The sequence below is a fragment of the Mustelus asterias genome, chromosome 8, assembly GCF_964213995.1.
Source record: "Mustelus asterias chromosome 8, sMusAst1.hap1.1, whole genome shotgun sequence".
NCBI classification, from domain to species: Eukaryota; Metazoa; Chordata; class Chondrichthyes; order Carcharhiniformes; family Triakidae; genus Mustelus; species Mustelus asterias.
In genome coordinates this window covers 86,390,025-86,410,154 of record NC_135808.1, presented here as the reverse complement: position 1 = coordinate 86,410,154, position 20,130 = coordinate 86,390,025, and the positions used below count along the sequence as shown (strand labels likewise).

At 41.7% G+C, this 20,130-nt stretch overlaps 1 protein-coding gene across 1 annotated transcript; it reads right to left on the bottom strand.

Moving 5' to 3' along the window:
• Positions 1-2,295: 2,295 nt before the first annotated feature.
• On the bottom strand, positions 2,296-18,982 carry dynlt5 (dynein light chain Tctex-type family member 5). Its single transcript, XM_078219371.1, has 5 exons — positions 18,975-18,982; positions 12,965-13,089; positions 8,060-8,151; positions 6,249-6,373; positions 2,296-2,499 (listed from the first exon to the last, which is right to left on the bottom strand). The coding sequence occupies exons 2-5, from the start codon at positions 13,075-13,077 to the stop codon at positions 2,296-2,298; spliced, it is 534 nt and encodes a 177-aa protein (XP_078075497.1). The 5' UTR covers positions 13,078-13,089; positions 18,975-18,982.
• Between the last annotated feature and the right edge of the window lie 1,148 nt (positions 18,983-20,130).

Here is a 20,130-nt window from a genome sequence, read left to right as displayed (position 1 = left end):
CCGAACTGGTGGCGGTGCCAAATGCAGATATTCCAAACTCTGATTGGCCAGCAGTCCTCAGCAGGCAGGACTTGGGGAAGGCCCAGTGTTAGCCAATGAAGTGTCCGAGTAGCACAGACGTATCACAAGATGTGGCAGGCCTTCTCATAAAGAGGCAAAAAAGTCCAGCTATAGCATCCACCTGCCTTTTTCCTGCTGTCTGACTCTCTCTGCTTGCTAACTCGCTCACCACTTTCTGTTCCTCTTGGTTGCTTTCTCTCTGGCTCTCATTGACCCTCAGAGCTCACTCACAGCAAGAGGGAGAGGGTGAAGCTGCAAGGTTGGGGGGGGGGGTGGAAGAGGGGGTGGCAGCAAATGGGAAAGGGGGGAAAACAGCAAGCGAGGGAGCTGGGGGAGTGGCGAAAGGGAGTGGGGGAAAGCACGAGAGAAGGATTAAAGTAGAAAGAGTTATGGAATGTTAGTAAGTTATGAAACATGGCTAACTGTAGACCTGGTGTACAGTAGAGTTACTAGTGTTTGCATTTTTCATCAGTTTTGTATTTTACGTAGCAAGATATCTCTGAAGAAAAAAAAAACACAAATTCTACTTGTGGTCTGATTAAAATTTTCTAATATCCCAATTTGTCCTCATTTTCTCATGAATACTACTGCTGGACTACAACACCCAAGAGTAGAAGTCAGCCACACAGCCCATCGAGTCTGCTCCAACACTCAGTGAAATCATGATTGACCTGATGTGATAATCCTCAACGCCACTTTCCCACCTTATCCCCATAGTCCTCAATTTGCTTACTTACTAAATTCTGTCCATTGAGAGACATGTTTGGCATTCAGTTTCTTTCACAGAAAGAAACTTAGAATTGAAATGTTTTTAAATGCAAATTCTGAATTCCTAATTAAGTAGTTCATGAAGTAGGGGGTTTTGTTTAATTGCTTACTAACTCTTGCTACTTAAATCATTCTTGCGGCTTCTCCCCTCTCTCCCTCCCTGTCCATGCTTCCTCCCCTACCTATTCTCCTCCCCACACCCTCCCCACACCCCTCCCCCCCATTCTCCCCCCCATTCTCCCCCCCCCCACCCCCCCCCCCCATTCTCCCCCCCCCACCCCCCCCCATTCTCCCCCCCCCACCCCCCCCCATTCTCCCCCCCCCCACCCCCCCCCATTCTCCCCCCCCCCCCACCCCCCCCCCCATTCTCCCCCCCCACCCCCCCCCATTCTCCCCCCCACCCCCCACCTCCTCTTGCTGCTTGTCCCCCTACTTTATTGCCCTTTTCAATTGTAATGGCATTGAAAATTTAGTTTGAGAGGTTGAGGCCACACATTATATTTAACATGAAAATTAAGGTTCTGCACGAGTGGATTATTTGCTGTGTATTATCACGTCACTGATATTATTCTCATGACCCACAATCCCAACTGATAACATCCTTGAAAAATTCGCTCAGAAAAAGCATATATAATCAATTTGTTAGCAATTGGATCTGTTTCCGCTATTCCATACATAATGAATTATCCATTCTAATCATATTGCTACCATTTAAGTTCAGATTCAGCACAACAGCAGAGGAAAGGGAAAAAAAAAATCAAGAGTGGGGTCAATTGAAGAAGGTTGGGTGTTCACAAAAATGAAGAGTGACATTCCACTGCTGTACTGAGAGAGTGTTCCAGTGTTGGGGGTGCTGTTTATTGGATGTGACTTTAAAATTGGACACTATCTGTCATCCCAGGTGGGCAAAGTAGAACACATAGCATAATTAGGAGGAGGACAGGGGGGTTATTCTGACGTCCTCACCAGCATTTATCCTTCAAGCAGCATCACAAAATAGATTTTCTTGATCGTTATCACATTCCTATTGTCGGAGCTTGCTGTGTGCAAATTGGTTGTAGAGTTTCCTACATTACAATGTTTCAAAAGTACTTCATTGACTATAAAGCGCTTTGGGATGTCTGGTTGTCATGAGAGGCACTTGAATTACTTCCTTTATCAGCGAGTGGAAACTTGGACAACGCGGCCTCCCAATATCATTCTCTTGCCTGCCTTTGCCAGCAAGAAATGTGAACAAGGCTAATTCCTAGCTCGATTAACATCCCACAGCTAAGACAAGAATGTAGCAGGTTTTGCTGAAGGCCATTGATGAAGGACTGCCAGATTCCAAATGTTGCCAGACCACGTTGAACACCATGGATGACAAACAGCAGATATATGGGTTTTTTTGCCCTAAAATATCTTAGTGTCTGAGCTTTATGCTCAGCACTATTCTTACAATTTTTCACTATATTGCACAGGTACGTTTCACTCAAAGTACACTGCAAAAACATTAGCAACAGCAAAGAGAGATCGGTTACTGAATGAGAAGGAAGAAAATGTGTCCGTGCTGGAATTCCAGAGACAGCGGCTGCCAATGCGGATGCTCTGTTCATTCAGCTGTCCAATATGGATTAAAACAATAATCTTGTATCGTGGAATCATGAGATCCTTTATTCGAGCTTTTATAACCTAAAACGAGAAGTATTATTTTGCAGCAATTTATTAAACATACGCACATTCAGCTACTCTCCTCAGGCAGTAATCCCCTTCTCAAAAACAGATAATCAAATCCCTTTCTCAAAAACAGATAATCAGCCATTTCTATGGTATATAGAATATCAATTCCTAACGCCAATTCCATTTGCATGTGTGGTTTTGCTGCAAATATGAGGACTTGATGCTCTATCCTCCCACCCATTGTGGATCATGGGACATATCTTTCTTCAAGGTTTTCGTGCTGCCATTAAGTGGAGTATTACCTTTGCCACTGAAGGTGGGCAGAGATAATGTTTTTGTTTGTTCGTCTGTAATCAATATATTGCAAAAACTAACGGATTTCACCAAAATTTAATACAGATAGGTTATGTTCCAAGGAAGAGCTGATGAATTTCTGGAGGAGATACAAATCGTGCAATTTAAAGAAAAATCCATTTGTTAACAGGAAGAGGCCTGAATTTTTTTTTAAAATAGAATAATGTGGAAAGTTGTTTTATATATAATTTTGTTGATTGTCAACTGTCAAATTGTGAGCAGGGTTTTCAGGACAGGTTGTTGGATGTGGATTGGTCTAATGCTTCCTCAGCTAGATGGAAGCTCTTAATGAAAATATTTTATTTTTTCAGCTTTGTACTTGATCATCAAACAGACAGGGAAAAGCCTCAGGGAAGAGCTGTGTAGTTGTAATAGCGTTGAGTTAACACAACGTGATGGAGCTATGCACTCTACTGAGTGCCCTCTTTGTCTGGTTTTCAATGAATTAGTATTGTGACTCTTGATTTTCACTACTATCCTATGGAGCAACACATGGGTTCTGTTTGTCGCTTCCTCTGGTGGTGCAGATAGAGAAATCCAGACGTTAGACAAATGACAAACAATTCTTCAACATTCTGAACTATACCACCTATAAGTCTTCTTCTGTTAAATTCCTAACATCCTGTTTATACACATTTCCCTCTCTCTTTATTGTTTCAAATCAAGAATCATCACTAATGATTCCTACTCCAATTCATTCTTTTCTGGAACTTCAACATTCAACTCATGCATTTTCTTTTCCTGTACATTAAATAGGCTTTCAAAACCCAAGTTTCGTAAACCACTGATGCTGGGTTATGGGGGCGATTCTCCCATCCCGACACGCTAATCTTTTAGCGTGGCAGGCCAGGAGAATTGTGTGCGAGCCGATTCGCGGGATTCGTGCATGCGTTCCCAATGCGCGCACATCTCCAAGCGCCGGATATCTGGCGCGGCCGGGACCACGCTGGAAACCGGCGGGTACAACAGGTAAGTGATTAAAATATTTTAAATCTTATTTTAATGTTATTATCGGTCCTGGGACTGAAGTCTCGGGCCCGCTCGCATCTCCCACCCTGTCAGTGCAATTTCACTCTGGCAGGGTTCAGACTAGCTCCCCACTTTCGGGGAACTAGCGAGAGACTCCGCTGGAGTGAAGGGGGGGTGGCAATCGGGGCTCCCCCAGTGGGTCGAGCAGCAGGGGGTGGTGCCCCCTGGGCATGAGCACCCTGACAGCACCAGCCTGTGCTCCCTGGCACTGCCCAAGGAGCAAATTGCCCATGCCCAGGGGGCACTTTGGCACTGCCTACTGGGGCAAGGCTGGGGGTCTCACTGCCACTTCGCATTTAATTGATTGGAGCTGGAGGGTGGCCAGCGATCGGGACAGGTGGGAAGGGGGGAGATTGGGGCACTCCAGGGCAGGAGGGTGGTTGGGGCTGGCCCGGGAATGGTCATGGGGGCCACAATTGGGCCTTGGAGGAGGACTGGAGAGGCAGCACTGCGGGGGTCCCGGGCTGGCCAGTGATCGAGCTGACAGTGCGGGGCCACTGCGCATGTGCAGAGGCCCGGAACTGTCAAACTCTGGTATGAATAGGCCCCGCCCCTGGGCTTTTAATGATATTCACAATTGTGATCTCTGCATTGCATCGAGTGGGGAGATTCGAGTCTGAAGTCACACCGAAAAAACAATTGTGATTTACACCAGTTATGCCACGAATTCAGCATTTAGAACTTTTTTGGGGGAATCGCCCCCATTGTCTCTTAAATTTTTCAATCATGGTGATGTGACCTGACCTGGGCCTACGCCCCATTTTAATCGACTGTACCAGTGTGGAACAGGTTTGAACCAGAGGTGCATGATGGAAATATATTCTGTAGCTTGGTGTTTAATGGGTAAGGATGGGGAGAAGCATTAGGATTTGAGAGTTATTTCAATAAATGACAGTTTTAAGACAATACTTCACTGATATCTTTAATTTTCTGAATCCCACAATAGATTTTAGTGCAAAAATGTGGCAAAAGATTAGGATGTATAGTGGTATCCACATTTCTTTTCTCTTCAGCAAAGCCTTACCAAATACCAATTGCATCTCCTAGAAGAGGCTGTACCTTAATTTTCTCCAAGATATGTAAAGATTGAGCAGGCAACAAATAATGCTCAGAAATCCCCAACATGACTTTCTGAAGGTGCAATTACCTGCAGCCCCCAAACATCGCCCTCTGTAGGGGGCCAGTGTACGAGACTGTCAGTTTAATGCCACATTATGCTGTGCTTCTGAATGTTGTACTATGGGTTCAAAATGCTCCTGTGGGGGTTCCATGTGAAATGAGTTTGAAATACAGTGGAGGCTTTCATCTCCACTGAGATGGAAGCAAAGGCTGGACAGAAACCTAGTTCATAGAATCCCTATCGTGCAGAAGGAGGCCCATCAAGTCGCAGATATGAACATATGGTGAACTAACTGAGCTACTTAGTTTCTCCAACATACAATTTAGTCAAAAAGAACTGGTCTTATTTGTAGAAAATTGTCAATGTACAGTAATAAATGCATGGACCTTCAGTGACTGAATGACTTGGAGTTGCGATGACCCATCCATAGATATTGGAAATATTAACAACCATTTGAGCCAGAAAAGATAACAGACAGCATTAAGGTGAAGTGTTTACAGTTCCAGTAATAAATGTACAGTTTAATATGAATTTTTAGGGTTTATTACTAAAGCTTAAAATAATTAATTTTGATTACTGACAGGGAAGAATAGGTGTTCACAAAAATCATCCACAACATAGAGAATTTTCAGCTCAACAAATCTGTTCATTTTTCAGATTAATTCTGTCTACCATAATTATATATTTTCATCCAGCTACGTCCTGAACCCATCTATAAAATTTACTTGGTGACCCTTCCCCAAGACCTTATTCCATAAATTGTTATTGTTTTACTTCTGACTTCCTAATTTTATACTTTGTCAACACCATGCCTAAAAATTCCTAATTTTTTCTTCAGTTTTAACAGTTCTCATATCCAGAAACATCTTTGTCATTTGCCGCAATACCCATTCAAAGGTCAATAAAATGGTATCTAGGACTGCAAACAGTTATCCAGATAGTGTCTGACTGATGGAGAACACACAGGCAGAAATTCTCCCATCTTGCTCGCCGTGGGAATCATAGCAGGCGAGACAGAAAATTCGGTGGACCATTTAAAGGTCTGTTGAGCTCGGGCGGAATTTCCAGTCTTGGGGAATGCGCGGCTGGAGAATCCCGCCCACATTTTCATTATTTTCCATAGGCAAGCAAATGCAAACCTTTTGAAACATCACACCTCAGGGTGATGTCTCTTTTTTTCTCACCATTTAACAAAGATTGAGGGTGGAGACGAGGGGGAGAGGTTAGGCAGAAAAGCAAATTTTAAAATTCCACTTACTTCCGAGATGGTCTTAGTCATCTGCCTGCAGAGTTCAGGCTCATATTTCTCCTCCTGTAAGTAGCTTGCCAGGACATCTTTGAGAATATTGTCCACAGTGGCCCCTGGAAAACACTTTGCCGGATCTAGGAACAGGTTTAAAATAATGAACAAACTAGTTTGGAAAGCACCATTATTATATTCATTATTGATTTAAAAGTATAAAGATGACGAAAGGTCTTGGGAACAAAACCTTGTTCAAAGTATCCCTAAAACATCTGTGTAAAACACAAGTTATGATAATAAAAGTATTATTGAACTTCCATGCAGAATTTGAGGCACAACTCAAATCTATGTTTTCTTGTTACATCCTTAGCAGTATTAAATGTTCGTACCCATAAAGATATTAGAGTCAATAAAAAATATATATTAATAATTTAAGCCTAAAAAGATGTTTGAATTTTATTTAAAGTCTTTCAGGGAGCTCAAAAGACCGTAATATAGGAAATCACATGAAAATATTGCAGATTGTGATTTTCCAATATTGTAAATGCTTGTACCAAAATGTGGCAATTGTCAATTATCTTCCTTGAACAAGCATAAGGAGGAATTACACTTTCCTTTCAAAATTTGCTGGAGCATTTGCAACCCAAGGTTTTCCTCACACATGGTAAGGTTTGTGGTAAAATTCCTCCCTCTCCCTGCAGAGACAGGTATCTCAGATGCATTTGGAAACGAATAACAACCACAATTTTGGTAGCTGTCAGTAGATGGGTATAAGTTCCACTTTGCATCCATGGCCTCACCAGGAGTCTCAGGGCCAAGATCACTGCAGAAAGTGGACAATTCCCTTCACTAAGCTAATGTAGTATATGAAAATGTCAAGGGCAATAATGGCACAGAACTTGGTCTTGGTTGCATGAGGTGGATTTATGTTTCTATTTATTAATATAAAATTTTAATACATTTTGATACTTTGCATATAAAAACTAAAGGCATCTGAAACAAAGACAGGTGATTCAGACAATAAAACATATTTCTGAGAGAAAGAAGACTACAGTATTGATACATTTCCCATAGCACATACCCAAGAACCCTAACTCAAGAATGATCTCCACACCTAACATTCAGAGAGAATGTTCCAGATGGCCACAGACCTGTGAAAAGGAACTTTCTGACAAAGAAGCATTATCACCAGACCTTGTAGTCAATATTCTATTGATATACACAGGCCTGGCTTAAGTGCAAAGAACTTTTGTGGTTGTACTTGGTTTATGAACTTACACAGGATTTAAGGAACAACTACTTTAAACTGGTAACAATTCTGAGTTTGCTGAATGAAATACTGTTGAAAAAATGCTGCACAATTCAGTGTGATAGTCATCTCTCAATTTTCCCAATGCATAACTAATGGTTTGTAGACTTCACAATCTAGTAGGAACAGAGTTGCAACATAAATGCAAGAAGAAAGAAAGTGAGGTGTTCATCAAGTATTTCAGTTTGTGATCATTTACTGCTTTTTGTGTCATTAATTTTATTTATTAATGTCACAAGTAGGCTTACATTAACACTGCAATGAAGTTGCTGTGAAAATCATCTAGCCACCATGCTCCGATGCCTGTTCAAGAACACTGAGGGAGAATTTAGCATGGCCAATGCACCTAACCAGCACGTCTTTCAGACTGTGGGAGGAAACTGGAGCATCCGGAGGAAACTCACGCAGACACGGGGAGACTCTGCACAGACAGTGACCCAAGCCGGGAATTGAACCTGGGTCTGTGAGGCAGCAGTGCTACTTATGAAAAGAAAAAGGTTGACAAGCCTCAACTCACCCAACTGATATGTGTTTTCCATTTGTGGCATGGGGCGTGGAATGTCATCATGATGCCCTGGATCGTCCATATAGGACACGGTACTCATGGAGCTGTTATAAAAAAATAACAATATGAGTGGAAGGAACAAATATTTTATTGAAAATACATGGATGAAGTTAACTTCTCTATTTTAAATTATATTCCTCAAAAACAAACTGAAGATATTTTGAACTCTTTGGCCAGTACAGCAACAACAAAAAAATCAAATGAGACCAATAATTCACTTCTGGTACAGGAGGATTGAATGCTCAGAACTGAAGGTGGAAATGCCTAGGGTGCTAGAATCATACACATAAACTGTGCACAAGGCACTGTGCACAAGGCGCTGTGCATCAAGACACAGGTCACTAAATGCCAATTGTAGATGCATGCTGCTTCTTCATATTGTGCTCATTTTTCCTGATACACTGACACATGGGGTGGGATTATATGGCCCTGTCAGGCCCGGGGCAGGAAATGCAGCGAACCACTCAAAATTCCATTGACATCAGCGGGAATGAAAGATTCCACCGATGGGACAGGCTGTAAAATTCAGCCAATGGGCGCGTTTGTAAAGGCTTTGCCTTAACAAAACGTTAGACACCAATTGAACTATTAAATGACTAAGTATAGTCATTTCCGTAGAGTCGAGTTTTACAGCACAAAACAGAAAGAGGCTCTTCAGCCCATCATGTCTGCACCGGCCTTTTGAATCAGATTACTCACAGCTGAAAACCTGGTTTCTAAATTTAATGAAAACAGCACCGGGGTACCACTTAACTACACTATACTGAAAAAAAAAGAGAGAAACAATATCTTCTGTTGCAACAACCAGCACATTTGAACAGTATAAGATTTTAAGCATGTTTGGGCAGTTTCGCAATTGCATACAAAGCAGAAACTCTCCTTGCAAGTTTTCTTTGCCCTTGTGTTACCTGGTGATACCTTGTTCCTCCTTGGGGACTCTTACAACGATACATGCCATCATTATCATTGCCTGTTTGTTTACCATTAACTTGCTTGTACTTTTTCATTCTCTGAAACAAGGGCTCCCATGTATTTCACCAGCACTTATTGTCAAAATAATTGACTACAGCATCCCATAAAATAATCAGTATTCCTCTCTACCAATTTAATGTCAGGAAAGCAGCAAGAGGGCTATTTATACCCTGAACATATCCCAAGGAGATGTAAAGGCAAGGATCTCCCACGATTTATGGTAATAGGATCCTCAACGTACATTCACCCATGGCCTTGGAGCACATGAGGCCAGAAAGGTCAGTGCAAGTGCTTGAAACCTCCCTCGCAAAGGTGCTTTAGGTGTTTCTAGCAGACAGCTGGGATTTAGAGATGGTGAGAGAGGAAAAAAGAGGTGGAGAGCTACAGGGGTTTCAGCAAAACATTCCAGAGAACTTAGGTGCCTGAACATATGGCTGGAAATGTTGCAGCAGGAGGATGCCGATGATGTCAGAGTCAGACAACCAAAAGCGTTGGGGAGGGTTGTAGCTGATAGTGTTTAAAAGATGGAGAGAGCCTATGGAAGACTAGAAATTTTAAAATGGAGGCATTGGTGGATAGAAACCAAACATACATCATTGGGGACATTGTGAAAGATGGGAGACCAGCATGGATGTGGAAGAATTTAGTTTGGACATGACAAAACATACATCAGGGTCTCAGGAGTGCGCGGGCTGAGGCAGGGTTGGAAGTTGGCAATGTTACAGCTGGAAGTAGATGGTTTTTATTATCGAAGTGAAACAAGGACTGAGGCTCAATTCAGAGTCAAACAGAATGTTGAAAGAGAAACAGAAAATGCTGGAGAATCTCAGCAGGTCTGAAGCATCTGTGGAGAGAGAGTAGAGCCAACGTTTCGAGTCTCGATGATGCTTCATCAGAGCTTTGACGAAGGGTCATCCAGACTCAAAATGTTGGCTCTATTCTCTCCCCACAGATGCTGTCAGACCTGCTGAGATTTTCCAGCATTTTCTGTTTTTGTTTCAGATTCCAGCATCCGCAGTATTTTGCTTTTATCAGGATGTTGAAGGTGCGATTCGATCAGAGGCAGTGACCAGGGAGGGCAATAGAGTCGTGTTAAAGGCACAGGATTTGGGGTAGGGTCAAAGATAACAGCTATAGACTTTCCAATGTTTAACATGACAATTTTAAAGCCACATGGCAGATCAATAGGATGAGAGAGTTTTGAGAGATAAAGATGGGCAATGTCACTGTACATTGTGAAGTTGATCCAATGACTGTGGATATTTTCACATAAGGAGCAACATGAGAAAGGACAATAAGTCCTTGGGCAACTCAGGGAGGAGGAGAAACATTGCTAGAGATGCTTTGGCTGCAAATGGAACCACTTTCTCCCATTTCAAATCTAATTTACCCATTTGATGTTCTAATATATTTCAGATAACTGTTACAGTACATTATGCTTGCATCCCAGTTAGGAAAGTCACTGCAATGGATACCAAATACGGTTTAAGCTAACACTTGAAGATAATTGAGAAATGGTTTGGATCTACTGAGGAAATTAGGACAATATTGCGATAGAGATGACCTTCATACGGGATGTGCAAAGGCAATTCAGCACTGCCTAGCACATGCCTCCAGTACATTAACACCCACATCACCACATCAAATTGTAATCTGCTTCCATTATCTTTCTTGGTAAATATTTACAACAGGTTTTATGCTCGAGGATATTGTTTCAGACATCCATTCTAAATTTACTACCATTTATGTCTTCTGTTGATACAGTTGACATGGTAACGTCCCAAAGAGGTTTACAGTAAAACAAAGAAAATGCAGGTTACTAGAATTATCAGGGGTTGCTTTCATCTGCTAAAGGTATTTCAATAAACAAGAGGCTTACATTTTCTATTTAAAATAGCTCTGAGAGGGGGCAATACTGTGAAGTGGTGACAGGTTAGCTGTTTATAATGTGTAGCATGTGCTGTGGGAGAAATCAGCTGACTTTCCAAGATAATGCAAAGTTACTCCATTTGTACATGTTGGTGGTAATTCTGACACGTAATACATAATGCATTGGAAGACCCATAGCAGCCAAGGGACAGAATGTCAGGGAGTAACAAAATAAACAAACTGTCCATTTGGAGCCAACTCTTCTTTTGTCCAACTATCAGCCAAGTACCAACAAAGACAGATGCCATGGCCAAATGCAGAAAGCTTAGCAACAGTTAAAGACTATGTGCAAAAGATTTTGTGTAAAAATAAACCCCACAAATCGTCAGATCAGACATCAATGAACAGAAGAAAACTATCTAGAATCCCTCGATTAGCAGCTCAATACATTATTCTGGGAGCTACAAAATCAGTGCAAGACAGAATCCTTCAGCAATGCCAGTGAAATGTCACTCCTTTTGGAGAGAACTTGTAGGTCGAGTTTAAAAACAATTATTCATGTAATTTTACATTCACATAAAGATGTGTGCCCTTGGTGAGGCACACACCACAATGTGAGTAGCTGTAGGTGCTCGAGACAGGGTCTACAGTGAACAGTCACTGACAGAGCACAGAATGCTCCAAGCTCTGCTCCTCATTTCTTTTTAAATGGTAAATTACTCAATCCTACTGAGCTTCAATGCAGTTGAAAGTGTTTTGAACATTTTCTTTGGAGATATTTGATTTGTTCAAGTTTCACTTTGCTTTATAGATAGATTTTGATTGCTCTTCTTAGTTGCTGAGCTGTAATTTGGTGAATATAGAATAAGAGAATTAAAAAATACAATAAAAAGTTGGATCACTAAAGAATTGAGGCTGAAGCCAGATGCAGAAATCCATGTGATTGTATTACTTTTATATTACACATAAAGTAGAAGTGAAGTACTTCCTTATTCTCATTCCTTCACATAGTAAACATGCCCCATGACAGCTGAAAAGTCCCAAAATTTCTAGTATTTGCCACCCCATTCCTAATGCTCCCGTAACGAAAGACCATTGCCTCACACCAACTACTTCTAAGCTCCAACTCATCACAACCTGTAGTCTCAATACCTGGCATTCCCTGGTCAGTACTCCTTGGCCCAAGGATCTTCTAGTCTGATGGCTCACATTTGCTATTTTACTGCTGGTACACCCACCAAACAGTCCAAACCACCCAATATCAGTATTGCTATGTGACTCCTGTCTAGCAGCTATCTGTAATATTTCCCTATCATCTTTGTGTGGACTGTGGGATTTACAAACAAATCCAATAAATGAAAACTGACAATTGTGTAATTCAAGCCCCAAAATGCACAAAAAGAAAATGTGGGTGTGTTAAGAAATTTGACTTATTTAATGACTAACATTATCTAAGACACTGATTTATCTTGTATAAATAGCTCATTCCTCAATTCACCATGAGCAACACCATGGGAGATTGGCTTCCATTGGTACAATGATCAATCTACTTTCCTCTGCCATTCCTATCTGTCACAAATGTTACATTGAAATTTCTGTATCACACTTCAAAAAGTAACAAAGGAATTCTCTATGAAGAAATCCAATATTTATTTAATATTATTTAGATAACCATACTGTTATGCTGACATACTTTTAAAGTTAAAGTTTATTTATCAGTCACAAGTAGGCTTACATTAACACGGCAATGAAGTTACTGTGAAAATCCTCTAGTTGCCACACTCCAGCGCCTGTTCGGGCACACTAAGGGTGAATTTAGCATGGCCAATAACATTTTGAAAAGTTTGATGCCTTTTCTGATGACAAGCTTCAAGTAACTTACTGTCAAAGATTGAAAGGATGCTATTCCACAAAAGTGAGCAAAGAGTGACCTAAATAAGGATGCAGAAGAAAGGGCAAAAATACCGTTAAAAGTAAATACTCATCATCAACAAATACTTTAAACAGACGACTCACTCCTTTTGCTTTTTCATGTTTTCCTTTACTTTAACGTCATAGCTGCTCAGCGATGAAAAGCTGCCCGTCTTTTTCAGTAAGCGAGCTGCCTTGTCTTTTGCAATGTCAGACATGATGATGTTTACCTACAAGTACAAGACACACAATGTATTACATATTAAAAACATGAATTGCTTTGAGACAGGCTACAGTTCAGAAGCCCAAAAACCACGATGAAACTGGATGGCTGAATTTAGCCCACTTAAAGGGGTCAAAATAAAATGGGTGACAAAATACACAGAAAGAACTACAAAAATGGGAATATGAAAAAAAATTGCACCAAAAAAAACACACAATAATGGAACCTTTGAAAATTGATAACGGTGAAATTGTTAATGAAAATAAGGAAATGGTGAACATGTGTGTGTCAGTATTTACAGTACATAAGAACATAAGAAATAGGAGCAGGAGTAGACCATCTAGCCCTTCGAGCCTGCCCCGCCATTCAATAAGATCATGGCTGATCTGATAGTGGTTTAGTTCCACTTACCCGCCCACTCCCCATAACCCTTAATTCCCTTATTGATCAGAAATCTATCTACCTGTGACTTAAACATATTTAACGAGGTAGCCTCCGCTGCTTCAATGGGCAGAGAATTCCAGAGATTCACTACCCTCTGAGAGAAGAAGTTCCTCCTCAACTCTGTCCTAAACTGACTCCCCCTTATTTTGAGGCTGTGTCCTCTAGTTCTTGTTTCCTTTCTAAGTGGAAAGAATCTTTCTGCCTCTACCCTGTCTAGCCCCTTCGTTATCTTAAATATTTCTATAAGATCTCCCCTCAGCCTTCTAAACTCCAACGAGTACAGGCCCAATCTACTCAATCTCTCCTCATAAGCTATCCCCCTCATCTCCGGTAACAACCTGATGAACCTTCTCTGTACTCCCTCCAAAGCCAATACATCCTTCCGCAAATAAGGGGATCAAAATTGCACTCAGTACTCCAGTTGTGGCTTCACCAGTACCTTGTACAATTGCAGCAAGACCTCCCTGCTTTTATACTCCATCCCCTTCATGATAAAGGCCAACATTCCATTTGCCTTCTTGATCACCTGCTGCACCTGCAAACTGAGTTTTTGCGATTCATGCACAAGGACCCCCAGGTCCCTCTGCACAGTAGCACGTTGTAATTTTTCACCATTTAAATAATAGGCCATTTTACTATTATTCCTTCCAAAGTGGATCACCTCACACTTGTCAACGTTATACTCCATCTGCCAGATCCTCGCCACTCACTTAGCCTATCCAAATCTCTCTGCAGACTTTCCGCATCCTCCATGCAATTTGCTTTCCCACTCATCTTTGTATCATCTGCAAACTTTGTTACCCTACACTCGGTCCCCTCCTCCAGATCATCTATGTATATGGTAAACAGTTGAGGCCCCAGCACCGATCCCTGCGGCACACCACTAGTCACCAACTGCCAACCAGAAAAGCACCCATTTATTCCAACTCTCTGCTTCCTCAATCCACGCTAACACTTTACCCCCAACTCCGTGTACCTTAATCTTCTGCAGCAACCTTTTGTGAGGCACCTTATCAAACGCCTTCTGGAAATCCAAAAACACCACATCCACTGGTTCCCCTCTGTCAATCGCACTCGTTACATCTTCATAAAAATCCAGTAAATTCGTCAAACACGACTTTCCCTTCATGAATCCATGCTGCGTCTGCTTGATCGAACCATTTTTTTTCAGGTATCCTGCTATTTCTTCTTTAATGATGGATTCCAGCAATTTCCTAACTACGGACGTTAAGCTAACCGGCCTGTAGTTACCCGCCTTTTGTCTACCTCCTTTTTTAAACAGTGGCGTCACATTAGCTGTTTTCCAATCAGCCGGCACTTCCCCAGAGTCCAGCGAATTTTGATAAATTACAACCAACGCTTCCGGTGACTCACCTGATGAAGGAGCAGCGCTCCAAAAGCTTGTGCTACCAAATAAACCTGTCGGACTTTAACCTGGGGTTGTGAGATTTCTTACTGGACCTTAAAATGAACAGGACAGGGTACTTTCCAAAAGATGAAAAGCTAGAAACAGTGAAGGAATGAAGAGACTTGAGGGTTCAGGTAGATAGATCATTAAAATGTCATGAACATGTATCAATAATAATCAAAAAGACTCCTGGAATTATATACCTTTTAAACTGAGAGCCTGGAATACATCAGAGTACAAGTTATGTGGGCTGTATTGCAATTAGTAGCAGGAATATTCGTGGATTTCCGGCCTTCTCACAGGAAGCAATTTATGGACCTAGTGCAATCTTAACAGAGATTAATTAATTTAACACATAGAATCCCTACAGTGCAGAAGGAAACCATTTCAGCCCATCGTGCCTGCACTGACTCTCCAACAAAGTATCCTACCCTGCCCTATCCCTGTAACTCCACTAATCCCCCTATCCTACACATCTTGGGACACTAAGGGGCAATTTAACATGGTCAATTCAGCACATCTTTGGAATATGCGAGGAAGCTAGATCATTTGGAAGAAACTCACACAGATATTGCAAACACAGAAAGGAGACTGTGCAGAATGTAGTGTTACAGACAAAGCTAGAGAAAGATCAACTTAATATGAGGTAGGTCCATTCAAACGTCTGATGGCAGCAGGGAAGAAGCTGTTTGTGAGTCGTTTGATACATGACCTCAGACTTTTGTATCTTTTCCCTGATGGAAGAAGGTGAAAGAGAGTATGTCCGGGGTGTGTGGGATCCTTGATTATACTGGCTGCTTTTCCAAAGCAGGGGGGAGTGTAATCAGAGTCAATGGATGGGAGGCTGGTTTGCGTGATGGACTGGGCTTCGTTCACGACTCTTTGTAGTTTCTTGTGCTCTTGGAAGGAGCAGGAGCCAAACCAAGCTGTGATACAACCAGAAAGAATCCTTTCTCTGGTGCATTTGTAAAAGTTGAGTCATAGCAGATATGCCAAATTTCCTTAGCCTCCTGAGAAAGTAGAGGCATTGGTGGGCTTTTTCAAATATTACGTCAGTGTGGAGGGACCAGAACAGGTTGTTGGTGATCTGGACACCCAGAAACATGAAACTCTCAACCATTTCCACTTCATCCCCATTGATGTAAAGAGGGGCACTACACTTCCTGACTATCTTCTTCATTTTGCTGACATCAAGGGAGAGACTATTGTTGCCGCACCAGTTCACTAGATTCTCTCTTTCCTGTACTCCATCTCATCATTATTTGAGATCCGACCCACTACGGTGGTGTCATCAGCAAACTTGAAAATTGAGTTGGCCACACAGTCATAGGTGTATAAGGAGTATAGTAAGAGGCTGAGGACTCAGCCTTGTGGGGCACCTGTGTTGAGGATGATCATTTTCAATATGAATAATCTCCCTAGTCCTTGAATGTAGCAAAGTTTCCATCTCTGATTAGAGGAAAACAATTTTGACCTACAGTCTCTCAAAAGACCATCATTCTGTATCTAAAAATTGGGAGAAAATTACTTAGATTGACATCAAACCTAAAATAAACATGTTACAAGAATAAGACATCAAATTAGAAAAAGGTGTCTTGATAAGCTTACCATAAGAACATAAAAAATAGGAGCAGGAGTAGGCCATCTGGCCCTTCGAGCCTGCCCCGCCATTCAACAAGATCATGGCTGATCTGAAGCAAATCAGTTCCACTTACCCGCCTGCTCCCCATATCCCCTAATTCCCTTATCGATCAGAAAACTATCTACCCGTGATTTAAACATATTCAACGAGGAAGCCTCCACCACTTCAATGGGCAGAGAATTCCAGAGATTCACTACCCTCTGAGAGAAGTTCCCCCTCAACTCTGTTCTGAACCGGCCCCCCCTTATTTTGAGGCTGTGCCCTCTAGTTCTGGTTTCCCTTCTAAGTGGAAAGAATCTCTCCACCTCTACCCTATCCAGCCCCTTCATTATCTTATATGTCTCTATAAGATCACCCCTCATCCTTCTAAACTCCAACGAGTACAGACCCAATCTGTTTAATCTCTCCTCATAAGCTACACCCCTCATCTCCGGTATCAACCTGGTGAACCTTCTCTGCACTCCCTCCAAGGCCAATATATCCTTTCGCAAATAAGGGGACCAAAACTGCACACAGTACTCCAGTTGCGGCCTCACCAGTGCCTTGTACAGTTGCAGCAAGACCTCCCTGCTTTTATATTCTATCCCCCTCGCGATAAAGGCCAACATTCCATTCGCCTTCTTGATCACCTGCTGCACCTGCAGACTGAGTTTTTGCGATTCGTGCACAAGGACCCCCAGGTCCCTCTGCACAGTCGCACAATGTAATTTTTCTCCATTTAAATAATATTCCAATTTACTATTATTTCTTCCAAAGTGGATAACCTCACATTTGCTAACGTTATATTCCATCTGCCAGATCCTCGCCCACTCGCTCAGCCTATCCAAATCTCTCTGCAGACTTTCCACGTCCTCCACGCAATTCGCTTTCCCACTCACCTTCGTGTCATCAGCAAACTTGAATACCCTAGATTCAGTCCCCTCCTCCAGATCATCTATGTAAATGGTAAACAATTGAGGCCCCAGCACCGATCCCTGCGGCACGCCACTGGTCACCAACTGCCAACCAGAAAAGCACCCATTTATCCCAACTCTCTGCTTCCTGTTAGATAGCCAATCCCCAATCCACGCCAACACCTTACCCCTAACTCCGTGTACCCCAATCTTCTGCAGCAAGCTTTTGTGAGGCACCTTATCGAACGCCTTCTGGAAATCTAAAAACACCACATCCACCGGTTCCCCTCTGTCAACCGCACTAGTGACATCTTCATAAAAGTCCAGTGGTGATTTTTTTTATATAAAGAAGGAAACAGTTTGCAGAAAGCAAGACTGTGTGTATGATTGGACAATTCGCTCCATAAGACTTTGTCTTATTTCTTCAGTTCCCTTGTTGCATATTCTACAGACAAGACTGGGAATATTCCCATTGCAAAAGGCCCATTTTTCAGGATCGTCACAATTATTAACCCATAACTAGAGTGTTAGATTTTCCCCAGAATTAAATGCAGCATTAGCTGTTGAATCACAAAACTTTCAGCTTTCCAGAAAGTCTCAAAGAGCAATGGATTTTTGTGATTAAGGTGGCAACAAAATAAAATCAGACCAGAACTGTTTCTTCTCTCATGGTGGATAATTCCCCCTGGTTTCCACTAAATAGGGGTGTCCTCATTAAAACTGAGAAAATGCAAAAAATAATTCCGTTGCAACACTGTTAAACATTTGGGAAACAGGAGTGGATTACCAAATTCTGAAGATTTGATTATTATTCTCACATGAATTAGTATACAATTAAAAGTATTGTTTATTGCACACTATATAGACAAAGCATACTGTACATAGAGAAGGCAAAGAGAGAGTGCAGAATGTAGTGTCACAGTCATAGCTAGGGTGTAGAGAAAGATCAACTTAATGCGAGGTGGGTCCAGTCAAAAGTCTGATGGCAGCATACGAAGCAGGTCCATTCAAAAGAGACAGCGCCTCTTTAAAATAAAAATATATTTCTGTGAATGCAGCGAAATCTATAAGAATAGTATATAGCACTGTTATCAAAGTATACGTTTCCTAGGGGTTAAGATTCGGAGCTGCTGCTGAGTTAACCATTACAAATGCTGGGATCGTCATCTTTAGTCAATGATAAGCAAAGCAAAATCGTTAAACACAATTGAAACACAAACTCAGAAACAACAGGTTACATTGATACAGAGAAAAAAGGCTGCATGTTATTCTGGCTATGTCCAGTTCTTGTTAAAGTTGATTGCAACTACATCGCTTTACACAATTACTTCGCGTCTAGTTTTTCCGCTCTTGTTGCTAGGGGCAGGTTTGTATGAACTACTTTGTACTTCAATTACTAACATTTAAGCTGCCAGCCTCCAGTTTTACTTCTACTCCTCAAATGCAAAGAAAACTAATGCACTTAAATGTTAATTTTGTCACCAGAAAAAATACAAAAATGTTACCAATAAGCTGAAACTTCTGTTTATTATTCCAAAGCGGTCCCTGGCAACGCGCAGGAATCTCAATAACCGGAAACAACAAAGAAAGCCAACCAGACTCTCATTACTCAACCAATCCTGGCAGCCCCACAGTGAAGTTAATGTGAAATAACCAATAGAATCTGCGCCCACTCTCATCATTAACCAATCCAAGCCGCATTATACTAGTACTTTCACCAATGAGATTTCATTGTTTTCACCTTTCTTTTAATCCCAGCCTCTCTCCAACACAACTGCAGGTCTTCAACATTTGAATCACAGCATTGTAACACGGCACACGAAGGCCATTTGGCCCATTGTGCCTTTACTGGCTCGCCAAAAGAGTAAGAAGTTTAACAACACCAGGTTAAGATCCAACAGGTTTATTTGGCAGCAAATGCCACTAGCTTTCGGAGCGCTGCCCCTTCGTCAGGTGGAGTGGAGATGCGAGTGGAGTGGAGTCCAACGCCGGCATCTCCAAAAGAGTATCATGGTTTAGTGCCCATTTCTCTGTACTCCTGCACATTGTTTCTAATCGTAATCATCTAACGCCCTCTTGAATGCCTCGATTGAAACCACCTCCACCACACTAACAGGCGTTGCATTCCAGACCCGAACCACTGGTTATATGAAAATTCTTTTTTTCATTGGACTCATATATTGCAAAGGAGCTTGCCTTGTCTACTCTGTACATTGGCTTTGTGACCAATAAATTTTTAAAAATCAAGATTAGAAAGACAATGTTGGTAGAAGGGAGTAGAAATGATCTTCAATACCCATACCAAGAGCACAGGAGCATAATATCTCCAGCAGAAATAGCTTATTTAGATGTCATTTTCCTAACATAGATTTGCTATTATCTCTTTAGATACTGATCTGAAACTGAGTTGTTGAGGTGCTTGCTGCATCTAAAGCCTACATTCGCTTTCAATTGATTTTCCTTCGTGTGACCTGCCCATACGACTGCTAAACAGATACTATCAAACAAGTTTAGAAACACAAGGTGATCATTAACCCACCAATTCGTTCTGTTGCAGAATTTGCTGAACATATTTCATATGCTGAGTTTAAATTCTGCAAAATGGAGTTTGCACTTTCTCCCTGCGTCTGCATGGGTTTCCTCCGGGTGCTCCGGTTTCCC

Coding starts and splice junctions, on each gene's coding strand:
- dynlt5 (XM_078219371.1), bottom strand. CDS start 13,077: ATGTCTGACATTGCAAAAGACAAGGCAGCTCGCTTACTGAAAAAGACG. Junction 8,152..12,964: donor AACATGAAAAAGCAAAAGGA/GTGAGTCGTCTG, acceptor TTTTTATAACAG/CTCCATGAGTACCGTGTCCT. Junction 2,500..6,248: donor TGACTAAGACCATCTCGGAA/GTAAGTGGAATT, acceptor TTCTCGTTTTAG/GTTATAAAAGCTCGAATAAA.